The sequence below is a fragment of the Rhinolophus sinicus genome, linkage group LG02 (assembly GCF_036562045.2).
Source record: "Rhinolophus sinicus isolate RSC01 linkage group LG02, ASM3656204v1, whole genome shotgun sequence".
NCBI lineage: Eukaryota > Metazoa > Chordata > Mammalia > Chiroptera > Rhinolophidae > Rhinolophus > Rhinolophus sinicus.
The window spans coordinates 17,296,638-17,310,554 of record NC_133752.1 but is presented as its reverse complement, the minus strand read 5'-3'; the positions used below and the strand labels follow the sequence as shown (position 1 = coordinate 17,310,554).

The 13,917-nt window shown below is 42.1% G+C and overlaps 1 protein-coding gene across 2 annotated transcripts in view; it reads right to left on the bottom strand.

Moving 5' to 3' along the window:
- The window catches only part of RBPJ (recombination signal binding protein for immunoglobulin kappa J region), a 201,128-nt gene extending 187,903 nt beyond the window's left edge, over positions 1–13,225 (bottom strand). The window contains exon 1 of one of the 2 annotated variants that reach the window (XM_074322037.1): positions 13,099–13,225. Coding sequence is in view for 1 of the 2 variants with exons in the window: in XM_074322024.1 (XP_074178125.1) it covers positions 13,099–13,130 (32 nt within the window). In the remaining variant the exon portion in view is untranslated. The remainder of the gene's footprint in view (positions 1–13,098) is intronic. The other variant, XM_074322024.1, reaches the window with a different exon arrangement.
- Positions 13,226–13,917: the final 692 nt, after the last annotated feature.

Below are 13,917 nucleotides of genomic sequence, written 5' to 3'. Positions count from 1 at the left end.
GGCCTGAGGATGGAGCCCTCATGAATGGGATTAGAGCCCTTGGAAAGGAGACCTCAGAGAGCCCCTCACCCCTTCCGCCATGGGAAGTAAACAGTGCAAAGAGAAGAACAGCAGTCTAGGAAGTCGGCTCTCACCAGACATCACATCTTCTGGTGCCTTGATCTTGGACTTCCCAGTCTTTGGAACCGTGAGAAATACATTTCTATTGTTTATGAGCTACCCACTTTATGGTATTTTGTTACAGCAACCCAAATGGGCTAAGACAATCATATCAGAAAATTTGAGGTCAAATCTGCACCTTGGCCTGCATCCTGAAGAATGGTCAATTTATGTGGTCACGCTGAGCCAGTTTCCAGACCAGAGTGGTTTTGAGGATTAAATGAGATCTGGGACTGTCATCTATCCCAGCATGTGCCACATGAGAGGTACTTAATAAATGTGTATTAATTCAGAATTATAGATTAAAATTCACATGTCAATACGTTTTTGTTGAAGTAGTCAAGGGGCCCTAACATGTTTAAAATGGGTGTAAAACATTAAACATGCAGTTGTTATTTTCAACCAACTTTGAATGCTGATTCAAAAATATATGGGGAACATTTGTTCAGTCTTTTTAAAAAATTCGGTTGAACGAATACATATTTATGAAATTACTGTGGGTTCCAATGGTGCTAAGCTCTCTCTGCCTCTTTCCATCGTCAGCACCCTCGTGCTCATTTATTCCTTAAATAAGTATTTGAAGCCTTTCTCTGGGCAGGGCAGTGTGTCCGAGGTGGCAAAATGCTGAATCCGACTACTGGATGGGGCCTCATACTTTACAAAGTACTTCCACAAGCATTATTTCATTTGAGCTTCACCACAACCCTGCAGTACGTTCTCTGCTTCCCCCCTCCCCCGCCCCGAATGAGGGGCAAAGTGCCTAAATGTCTTGTTTAAGGTCCCACATCTAATAAATGGCAGTGGCAGCATTCAAACCCCGGGCTTCTGATTCTCTAAGGCCCATGCTCTTTCTGCATTGCCATATGTTCTGGGCTGACTCGTGTCCCCTCCAAATTCATATGTTGAAGTCCTAACCTCCGGCGCCCCAGAATGTGACTATATTTGGAGACAGGGCCTTTAAAGAGGAAATTAAGTCAAAATGAGGCCATGAGGCAGGCTCTAATTCAATCTGACTGGTGTCTTTGTAAGAAGAGGAAGGCAAAACATCAGAGAGAAGGTCATGTGAGGATACAGCAAAAAGGTGGCCATCTGCAAATCAAGGAGAGAGGCCTCAGGAGAAACCAAACCTTCCTCTGCCTTGATCTTGGACTTTCAGCCTCCAGAACTGTAAGAAAATAAGTTTCTGTTGTTTAAGCCACCCAGTTTGTGGTATGTTGTTATGGCAGCCTAGCCCTAATACACCACGGCACGTATCTCATTCCGGGACTGGAAACATCAGTAGCTCCCTCTGACCATAAATGAGGTCTAATTCCTTAGCATGGCATTTAGTACGTAGGACTCTGTGACTGTCTCCCACCCCTTCACCTTACTTCATCAGGACTTCTTTTTACACCCTTATCATCTCTATTCGTTTGGTGATATTATTTCTTTCCTATCTCTAGGGGTTCAACCAGTACTGGGTCTTCGAGGCCCAGATCAAAAACCACCATCTCCCTGCCCTTCCCCATTCACTTTGTTTCCAGTAACCTCTTACTTAAGCTTTGGAGAACACACCGCTTCTGGAGGCAGATGACCTGGGTTTTGAATTCCAGCTCTGCTCTGTGTGAGCTGTTTGACCGTGGGCAAGTTACTTAACCTCTCTAAGCCTCATCCTCTTCCCTTTGCATGGGAATAAGAGTAATACCACTACACAAAGGTTGGGAAGAATTAGTAAGATAATGCCAGCAAAGCTCATTGTGTGTTCTCCCTCCCCTGACATTTTAAGTGTTCGATGGTCACAATTAATTTTCTTATTACCGAACTGTATTATTCTTAGTATTTTCCAATAATTTTTATTCTCATTTAAATCTTTCTCTTATTTCCTAAAGCTTTCATAATATTTCATCTGTCCTAATCTAAAAGCACTTCAGTCTTTTTATAAACATTTTAACTTAATTTGAAAATTTTGATTATTGACGTAATGCATGCTTGTTGCAAAAATTTCATTAAAAACAGAAAAGCAAAGAGGGAAGGATCATTTATAATCCTGCCATCTGGGATATCTATTGTTAACATTTTGATATATCACCTTTCATCTTTTTTCTATGCGTAAATGCATGGTTTTGAAACAAAAATGTGATCATATTAACAGATGGCTTGTGTAAAGTGCTTTTCTCATAAGGGTAGATAGCTGTCCATATCCGCAAATGTCTTCTGCATCAGAGGTTCACACTGGTGGCTTTCCCTGATCCAGCCTCTAAGTATGTTTTGTTGAGTTTACATAGTGTTAGAAAAAATTCAGGCAACTTTTTTTTTAAAAAAATCAGGATTTTAACAGAAAAATCACATTCTCCTGCTTTGGAAAATCTGAAGCTCTAGCCCCACTGGGCCTGTGTTCCAGGAAGCCAGTTACTGGCCAAAGCTGAGTAGTGCTTTTACGTTGTATTCTGGCCCTTGTAGGTCCCTGGTCTCCATCACCTTTCTTAATGGTCACGTAGCATCTTCTGGCTGTTTGTGAGCACATCTGTTCTACTCAACTAGAAGAAGCGATCTGAGGGCAGAGCTTATTCTTCTTTATCTTTTAACCCTTAGGCTTACTAAGTTCTTAATTATGTTTCATAAATACTTGAATGAATGGACTCACTTGTGACATTTCACATATTCACATGACTCGAGGAGCGCGTGAAAGATTGTATACCCCACCAAAGCATTGGTCTTCTTCTGCCCCTTGCAGGGGCTCCAACAGCTAGAGTCAAAGTGGGACTCCACCCATACTGGTAACTTTGGGGAATCTAACTTCTTTCTTCCTGGAGGAGCCTTAAAAGCGTTCAAAAGGCAATACGTTCTAATCACTTTACTTCCCACCAAAATGCAACCAGCTCTGAAGTGGAGATGACAGGTTTCAGGTAATACCATTAAGCCTTTCAGAACATCGTGACGGTGGAAGAGAGTAAAGAAAAAGAAATCTGTCATCATCTATCCATGGCTGCACTTGCTTTTTTTGTTTCTCTTCACTGTTTTCAAAGCACCTCGAATTGTCTCCTAGGTGCCGGGGGTGCGTTATGCACAAGTTCCTGGTGGGTGTCGGAGCTCAAATTAGAAGGTGGATTTTGGGGACAGCTGGAACGCCCCCTTGCTGCTCCACCCTGCTGGCGGCACGTGAGGCCCAACCACAAGATGTGAGGCGGGCCCCTTTCATCTGACACCAGAGCTTTGGCTTCCAAAAACTGATCCTTCAAAATTTGGACTTATATAACTTATTTGTTTATTTTTAAGCCAACCCCGTCCAAGTTGAGAACATTTAAGACTCCCTTTTAGAGGAAATTTGGAACCCAACATTATCATTAACTAAATCAGCAAAAGCAATGGTTCTGTAAAAACACCAAGCGGCATAGTTCTGAGGACTTTTATCGTCATGTTCCCAGTGGAATGACATCGAGTGGTGGTTTCTCTGAAAACTGTTTCTGGGGTTTTATCTCTCTCTCTCTCTCTCTCTCTCTCTCTCTCTCTCTCTCTCATAAACCATGGTCTGAGTCTAAGCAGGGCTGGACTTCCTGCTGAGTAGGCGCTGTCTTCATTTGACAGGGACCATGTTCTGTAATCGACTCTAGTGGTTCTCCAACTCGTTCAGTTGGTGGGGCCTCAGGAAGACATACTGTTGTTTGTAGAGCGTGGTGGAGCAGGACACATTAAGACACATATCTTTGGGTCACACCAGATTCCATTTTATATTAGATTCTAGATATGAGGGGACAGGTGCCAAGGGCCTGATAGAAATACGTGTGAAGGAGATGTTCTCTGCTGTGTTATTTCTATGAGGGAAAACATTGGAAACTCGCTAAATGTTTAGCAAGAGGAGAGTAATTAAATGAATTATGGCCATTTGCAATGCACTCATTACAGATTCATCAAAGTCACAAGGGTTCTTGGAGAATCTTTAATGATGTGAGAGAAGTCTTTATGATTTGTTTGGTTTTTTAAAAAGTGGAATACAAAGTCACATATGAAGTCTAAGAGCAATTATGTTTACTATATGGGCAGAGATGCTTAGGAAACATGCCACAGGTTGAGGAAGGGTTATGTCTCTGCATGATGGGATTATGGGTAGTTTTTATTATCCCTTTATCCTTTGCAGCATTTTCAAACTTTCCCACAACGGGCATTTATTGCTTTGATGGTCAGAAAATAAAATGATGATAAAGCAGCCAACTTTCCTGGTGGCAGCAGATGTAGGTCCGTATTTTCTCATGATGCCATTTTCCTTGGCCCTGACACCCTCTCTCCTCCCATGACTTATCCCGTGAGGGTCTGGAGGACCAGGCTGGGACTCAAGCTCTTCCCCTATGCCTAGAACCATAGCAGTTTCCCCTGGGGCCTGGAGGTTTGTGGGCATCTATGAGCTGTGTGCGTTCCATCCAGGTTCCTGGGTGCGGATTCATAGAGCTTCACAAACTGAAGAAGGAAAGCAGGCTGGGACCTTTGCATCTACTGATTGATCCCACCTTCAGGCAAGAAAGAGTTGTAGCAGGATAGCCCATCCCTCATCCTATCCCCACAGCCTCTGCCTCCGCCAAACAACGCTGACTGATGGGCAGATAGATATTTTCAAGTTCTGTTGAGGCACTTTGGTTCAAGCAAGGTGACTAGGCTGCACATGCTGAGCTTTGAAGGTTGTCCAGCCCAGACAGGACTGGTTTATCCCTTGGGCCAACTCATTCCTTCAGTCCTGTGGGTTTCCTCCATGTGTCAAATGGATGTAACATGACTCAAAGCTTCTCTTGGAGCTATGTCCCATGACCTCATCTACCACTGAAGTGCTCCCTCCAGGCGTTGAAGGATAGTGTTGAAGGGGGACTTGAGCTGGAAGTGAGGAATAAGTCTTTTCTTGAGTGTTTATAGGAAAGGAGCCTCAGGGTATTTTAGCTACCAGTCATGGTGAGAATTCAATTTAATGACATCCACCAACTATTTATTGAGTAATTAACCTACATTTTGAGCAAGGTATCCATAGATCCCCCCCAAACTCCAGAGAATGCCGCAGCTTCCTCCACTAGCCTCCCACCTGTACCTCTCCTTTAAGGCTTGCATCCCGGTGTGGTGCTGTGGAAACAGGATTGGTTTTGAAATCAGTGAGTGTGGGTGACAGTTTCATCTCTGCTCTGTCACCTACAAGCGCTGTGGCTCGGGCAAGTCACTTAGTCTGTCTAAGCCTCATTTTCCCCACCTTTAAAATAGGAATAATTATGCCAGCCGCATGGAGTCATTCTTGAGTAGACTTGTTGGATTTAGCAAATAAAACTATTGACCCCCAAATCCAGTTCAATTGGAATGTCAGGCAAAGAAAAAATAATTTTTTGTATAAGATGTCCTAAAGATCGCATGGGACATACTTATACTAAAAAAAATTTTGTTTGTTTATCTGACATTCCAACTTAACTGGGTGTCCTGCAATGTATCCGATAATCCTATTCTTGAGGCTGAAATAAAGGGATTTATTGGAAGCCCTTGCCCGTGGCTCAATCACAGGTCTTTCCTCTGTACTATCCTCTCCCAGGGCAGGTCCCAAAAGGTGATTAGTGGCTTCCCTCTTCCATGGCACAGACAATGAACACTCTGTAACTGGGTAGGTGGGGGTAGGGGTGAGGTTGCACAGGGGGGAGTAAGAGAGCCCAAGACACACAGGCTGCTATGAACGAAACCTCTGCTTAATGGATGTCTTTCCAGACGCTGGAAGATGAGGTCCCTGGTCCTGTATGCCTTTAACGCAATCTGTCTGCTTTATGCAAGGCTGTCAGTGTGGGTGACACCACAGACCCAGGAGGAGCCCAGATGGGGATACTGACCCCAGGGAATCCCCATGTAGGCATCACCATTCCATGGGCTTCAAAGGCCAGCTGTTGAGTTAGACTGAGGGACTTTCCTGGAGGTGATTTTTACAATGAAGGGGTAAAGGTGACTGGGTGCCCCAGAGACCTTACTGCGACTTGGGGGAAACCCGGGGTATGGCTGACACAGGGCTGTCTGTCCTTCTGCTCCCTCCTCATGTCTCCTCCCCACTGCCTCCTCCAAACTCAGATCCCCTTTATCTTAATCCACAGCTCACGGGGAGGTGGGGGACAGGTGGCAGGTTCACTCTCTGGCATGTTCACTCTGCATCACAAGCTGCTCTGGTGCCCCCAGAACCTAACCTCAGGGTGTAATTTTCCTTTTCTGATCATCTGAATTCCAGGCAACGAGCTCAGCTGTCATCGGCTTCAGGGAATTTTTCCACCAGGATTGAAATTGGGGCCAAGAAAGCGCGGGCATACAGAAGGCATTCTTTTCTGCTATTCAGCTGCGTTTTCCCTTTAGTTTGGGCATTAGAAAATGGTGCTTTTCGCGGAGTCTTGTAGATGAAAGTTTTGAATTTCATTACAGTGAGAAAACACATGAAGGGAGACTATCACTTGCTGTATTTCTTAATCTCTATTGTTTTTTCCCCATACCGCCCTTTTTAAATTAGAGAACACTTTAATATATATTTTCATGTATATAAAGTTAAGAAAAATAAAACTAATTCAAGCCATGCCCAGTACAAAAAAAAAAAACACACACAAAAAAACAAAACAAAACAAAAAAAGGGAGAAAAAAGAAAGAAAAATTTAAAGCGAGACCTCTACTGATCTCGTCTCAACTTAAGTATCACAGTGAACTTGTTACTTTTATTTTGGAAGAGAGAATGTAACATCTGACTATTATTTACTAAATAGTTTTCTTTAAGTTCATTTACTTTCTAGTTTTTTAATTCATATCATTAAAACCTAGGGTTTGATGTGCTATATACATATATGTTCCCTGACACAATAAAGGAAGATAAATATATACTATTAAAATTTAAAAATGCTCATCTGTGTATCACTTAAAACTGCATTTCAGAAACACAGCTCTACCTTGTTATTTGAAGCCAGGGATTCCTATTTGTAGCCAGGTTGAGTGAGACTTTTTCTCTATTTCGGGTATTGGACTTTGCACACATTAGCTCATTCGTCCTCCCAGGAACTCGACAAAGAAGGTATTTTCATTGCCCCCGTTTTACAGATAAGGAAACTGAGACTGAAAGAGGTAAAGAAAAGGTCATCTCACTAGTGGGTGAAAGTCAGATTCAAACCAGAGCAATGTGAGTTCAGAGTCCATGCAATCACCTCTCTCTTTAACCTCTTAGAAAAAAACATAGGTTTTGATACCACCACTTGCCAGGATGAAAAGCGGGCAACAGTCCTGTTAAAGAATGAGTTCATTCAGTACCAAATGGTAAGTGCATCCTTCTCTTCTAAAGCGGTGCATACAGTTCCCAACTTGCACAGGGCTTGGATCCCAAAAGTTGGTTTAAAAGCAATTTCCGGTTCCCTTCCTCTGTGTTCCAGGGCGCCTCGTACACACCTCTCTTATTACACTCAGCACATTGTCTCTAAGTTGCTTACACATCTCTCCCCCACAGGGCTCTGAGCCGCTCAAGGGCAGGGAGCTTGCCTTTTACCGTGTTTCCCCGAAAATAAGACCTAGCCGGACAATCAGCTCTAATGCATCTTTTGGAGCAAAAATTAATATAAGACCCGGTCTTATTTTGCTATAAGACCGGGTATAATATAATATAATATAATATACAGGGTATAATATAATACTGGGTATAATATAATATAAAATAAAATATAATATAGTATAATATAATACGGGATATAATATAATATAGTATAATATAATACAGGGTATAATATAATACGGGGTGTAATATAATATAATACCGGGTCTTATATTAATTTTTACTCCAAAAGACGCATTAGAGCCGATGGTCCGGCTAGGTCTTATTTTCGGGGAAACACGGTATTTACGTTGGTATTCCCAGCACTTAGCACAGTGCCCAGTCCACAGAGACACAAAGTATACATTTATTGTATTAAATTATAAGTCATTTGTTTGGAAATCAGCACACATTTCCCATCCCCAAAATGCATTACAAATGGAAGTGGAAGTGTAATGGGGCCAACCAGCCCAGAAGAAATTTATTTAACCTATCTCATAGTCTACGAAGAGTACTAACTAATAAGTTATCTGGAGTCGTGGGTGTAGGGTTAGACCTAGATGAAATTTCACATGGGTCAGAGTTCATCTTTGAATCTCTTTGAACGGCCTTTTCCCCCCTACATCTTCCATTCACAGGTATCATTGTTTCCAAACTTCCTCCTCAATATGTAGCTGTGGTCCCACACCCAGGCCTTCCCTGCTCTGACCCCAAATAACCTAGGGGTCTTCCTTACCATTCTTGTTTCTTGAGTGCAGCTGAATTCAGTTGATTTTCAGTAAGAAAAGCATCTGATTGGATTATTTCTTGCTAATGTGTGAATGATTGCCCCTAATACCCCTCCACCTCTACCCTCCCCACCCAATACCAAGCATGTGACTTTTTATAGCACAGCAGTTAAGATGATAGGATTTGGAGACAGACCTCGATTTGAATCCTGGTTCTAATTCCAAGTTATATATGTGGCCTAGGTAGAGTAACTTTCCTAAGCCTTGGTTGTCTCATCTGTGAAATGGAAATAATCGTAGTTCTAAAGAGAGCTAATAGTTTTATTATACTTATCAGTGTTATATATACCAGGCACTGTTCTAAGGACTTTTTATTCATTGACTTACTTTAGCTTCATAAAAACCCCATGAGGTAGGTACTCTTATTAACTATTATAAAAAGATTTCTAATGGTACATTAATTATTATTTATCCCCTGCCTTCTTTCAAAAATAAAAAAGGGGGCTTTGAGGCAATATGATACATTGATAAAATTTCTGGCAGCGTGGATGCGAAAGGACAGTCATTCCTGGGAGGAGATTTTTCAGGGCAAAGAAAGCAGGGGCTGCTGCAGGTCATCCGTGGCTGGAATTTATGCCGAGTCCATTCCCTTACGTGGCTCCTGCTTCCACAGCTTCTTCCCTCCCTCCGCCTCTGAATGTGCCGAATCTGCAAGTGGTCCAAGTTTTTTTTTTTTTTTCCTATCCCCTTTCTTTCTTTTTTTAAATTTTTTCACACAGCCCATGGCAGCTGCAAGGTGGTGGGGGCCAGGCGGATGGCAGCAGCTGTTTGTATGTATGGGACCTCTGTAGTCTTCCTTTGTGAATCAGGGGCTGTCTGTATATATCACAGGCTACCACCTGGCAAGACATTTAGTTCCATCTATGTTGTTTAAATATTTCCTGGATGATATCATCAATGCATAAGGATGGGAGGAACTTCAAGATGTTGATTTCCAGCCCCTCACTGCCCTCACTGCGCTGAAACATTCTAGGGTGACTTTATCCTCTAGCTTAGCAGACAGCCTTGGATTTGCTCTCCAGTCCTTCTCACTTGCCAGATGCAGAGATTTTAAAGCCAGTGGGGTATGCATTTCAACAGAAGTAACAGTGTAGTCATGGAAAACACTGAGCAGAAGCCCAGGCAGAGGCAGGTGGCAAGCTTGCCACTCGGCCCCCTCACCGTGGCTGTCCTTGTGATGAAGTGACTTCACTTCTCTGGGTCTCAGTTTCCTCTTCTGTTAAACCAGGACGGAGGGCTGAACTATCTCTGGTCTGCCTAAGCTTTAGGACTCTGTCTGATAAACGACCTGGGACAGCTGGCTGTCCATCCCTCCTGGTGTCACCCCAGAGGAGGACAATCCATCGTGATCCTTGTAAACCTTTTTAAATGTCCTCATCCTTAAAACTGAGAAACTTCCCCTTATGCAAACTGAACGTTTCTTGTAATTTGCACCTTTTTGTTGTTGTTATTTTTGTTGTTAGGACTTCTGAAAATACGAATAGAATTCTACCCTATATTCCTGTTACCGTGACAGCTTTTATACACATGAAGTGACATGTCTCTTATAGCCTGGACAATTAGTTTTCAAAGACTTAGTAGCGACGATATTATAATTTTATATGACATTTATATTTAAGTGCTATTTTACATACATCATTTCATGAGAACCTCAAAATAAAAACAGGAAGGGAAATTATACCCCTTTTTTTAACATGTGGAGAGATTTAGGATGAATAAACCTAAATACCTGCAACAACATATTATCTTCCAGTTACTAAGTGGAAGAATTAGGACCCGAACCCAGGTCTTTTGACTCAAAATCGAGTGCGAAGGCCACGTGAATACATGTTAATTTAAACCAGCACCACCACCCAACACACCAGTTCCCACTGCTTGAATTTCTGCTATGTCCTGGGTACCTTACCAGGTGCTTTGTATACAATGTCCCAAATCCTTGAAACAACTGTGCAAGGGAAATATTATACTCAGTTTAGAGATGGAAAAAAATCAAAGTTAGGAGAGATTAAGTATGAAATAGTTGCCTAATGGCTGATGTGCACTGAAGGCAAAAGTAAATCCAACCCTGTTCTTTTGACAGTGCTGCGTTTCACTTAAATATGCATCACCTACAATGAGACCCAATATAGTTTCATCCTGAGGATTTTTTAGGCTGCATGAAATATTGGTCCATGAAAGTCCAGTTAAAGATATTACTGGTTGGTTGAATCTCATTCAGCCAACTCAAACATCACTCAGTTGCCTTTAAGTTGTCCTGTTGTGTATCATTCTGCTTCTTGGACTTTCTCTTCTAGATTTTATTTTCCATTCTTTCAAAAATGTTTTTGTTGCTTTTTCTTCCTGGGCCCTTTTAACATGTCTGCACTTCAGTTTTAAAAGATTGGCATTTGAAGTGAGCATTGTAGTCTTAGTTAGAACTTGAATGATGGCCGGTAGGAGAATGGGATTCTAGCTTACTTCCTCCTTCCTGAATTACAGATCATTTGATGTTTATTCATAATCCATTTTCCTGACCATTTTACCTAGTTAACCCTTGTCCATTTTGTATGTGTATAATTGCTTGCCTGTTTTTAAGCACCCTAATTTCATTTGTGAAATGGGGAGAATGAGTCCTGTCCTGCCCATAGCTTACGGCTTTGGCGATGTTCAATCAAATGATGTATAGGAAAAGCTCTTGGAAAAGTATGAAGAACAATGAACATAGAGGATTACAGTATATTTTGCTTTTACAAAACATAAACTAGGGATATGGAGCTAAATAATCAGGATTGTTTGTTAAGGCTAAGATTTGGATGTTCCGGATTTATTATTTATCATATAAAATATATACTAATTATATAAACTAATTGAATTTGTCATTAAATCATTTCAAAAGAAAAAACTTATGTGCTTTGTTTAATGTCCTTTTCATACCATAGACTGACATAGCTAAGGTTGGTTAACTACAGTACTGGGACTTTCTGTGCTTCTCCTTACGTCTCCCTGGCTTTTTCGCCTGTAGACCTTTTGCTGCTCTTCTACAAAACCTCACCCACATCTTCTGGTATTATTAAGAACCCTGCATTAGCCTTCTTTTACAGAAGTCCCCACATTTTTTCAGGATAAGAACATTTATTTTAGTGTTAAATATTTTTGTGCACTTCCACTATAATAGTGAATTTCTGGCATCCACTGACTTACTCCATCGGCCCGGTGGCGCAGGTGGTTGGAGCGCCTGTGCTTCTAACACCAAGGCCGTCAGTGCGATTCCCACATGGGCCAGTGATCTGTACCCTCTATAGCTAAGATTGTGAATAACAGCTCTCCGTGGAGCTGGGCTGCCGTGAGCAGCGGAGGTTGGCATGAGCTGCCGGCAGCTGCTGTGTGCTTCCAGGAGCGGCCGGTGGCCAGTGTGAGCGGCCGGCAGCCGGGGAGAGCTGCTGTGAGCTGCTGTGAGCAGCCGACCAACGACTGGCGACCAACTGCCTCAGCCGGGGGGAGCACAATGCTTATAATACGAGCATGGGCCAGGGAACTGTGTCCTACACAACTAGACTGAGAAGCAATGGCTTAAAACAGAGTCGGGCAGGGGGAGGCGGAAGACGGGGGAAAAAAGAAAGAAAATGCTAAATGACAAAAGGACATTACAAATTCAGTAAAACTTTTAAATGGACTTATATTTAATCGATCACGACTACATCCAAATGCTTTTGGAAAACGCACAGGCATGTCTGAGACATTATCCCATCAGGAACGTTTATGAACATTCAGTAAATACTTATCAGATGAATGCATGAATAAGAAGAGAATGAAAATTTGCCGACAATTCTTGTGGTGTGTGTGGATTTGTGACCCTTTTCTCCTATCTCCATTCTCCAATCCCTGCCTGGGGGACCAGAACTCAGAGTTTGGAAACCACTTGTATGATTTCTCAAATACCCAGTATACAGTAGGCACTCAATAATTGTGTGCTGAATGTATGAATGAACAAATGAGTGAATGAATATTACTCTTGTCTCCCAATTAGTACAATTTTGACGACAGCAAGTAACTTGTAGGCACTTCTACATCACCTTGAGGACCCAGCATGGTGCTGAGAAAATGCAGCCTGCTTTCAAATAAGCAACTAACTGGATCAGTATCACCTACCAACAGATATATTTCTGGAGGAGCTTATTAAAAAGAAAACATCTAAAATTTAAAATACACAGAGAGGAAAGAGATATCTTTGAATCGAGAAAATTCCGTGCGTTTTTCTGTAAGGGTTAGTGAAAGATAGTGTGGAGAAAAACTCTCCTTAGAAAAACACAAGGAGACGTGAGAGGGCCTAAGAAGGAAGCAGTGTTGTTGCCCTAAAGAGAGAAGAGTGTCTTGTTAGTGGAACAGAAACCTCCTCCTTTGAAGTCGGCCTCAGTCTTCTGCTGAGTAATCTGAGGCCTCAGCACAGCGGAGTCAATGTGACCAGAACACTCTCAGGTGAAGATTGAAATGGCAGAGGGGATGGCTGGCTTCTCATTACACTTCAGAGTGGCAGTGGCAAAAAGCAATTTACTTCTTCATAAATCACGAACTAAAGCATATTAAATATTTTTATGGGCAATGTGACATAGAGCATTTGTTAGAGGGCTCACTTACCTCAACAACGCTGGATGGAGTAGTCCAATCATCTTGAAGAGAAACTCTTATTACAGGCTCTGCTTGGCGGTGCAGCTGTCACGAACACTACAGAGAGATAGTCTTTTGCGCCCTGAGTCTGGTGGCCACTTCACCTTGCAGCAAAGGAAGTGAAAGTGTCAAAATGAAGAGGACTTGAAGTCAACATTCTCTCTAAGGGAAAAAAAATGCAGACACAAGCTTTTTCTTTTCTTTTTTTTTTGTGGGGTGGTGGGTTTTGAAGTGCTTTGATTAGAAAGGTCTATAAAGACAAACAAGAAATAACCTTTCTTATTTCTTGTTTTTCCTCAGCTTATCTTGAAATTTTAGGCCTGCTTTTGTATATGAGCAGCCCGGAAGACAAATTACCAAAGGAGAGAAATGATGCTATAGCTGCTTTAGGTTAAGTTGATTTTCTTTCATGTGTCATGGCTGCCTTGATATTCCTGACTCCCTTATTGATGTTGAATTGGAATCACTTGATGAGCTGCATTCCCCAGTCCTAAAGAGGCCTTAACCATAGTTTGGTTCAGATTCCCAGTTTTGTAGGTTTGAAAGCTGAGGTATAGTGCCACAGTGCTCCCTGTCATAGGTCTTTCTCACCCATCACAGGTCATTCACCATGACACAATATCCTCCAAATTAATCTCTTGAACAGAGGCTCAACCCAGGTGCAACAGAGCTGTGACCTTCTTAGTCTCTCTGTTTGTCCCTTTTCAGTGAGACATGTGTCAGCCTAATGGAATATTTCATCTGGAGTGAGAGTCCTGGATGGGATGTGCTGGCTTTGGCGTGGGTGGA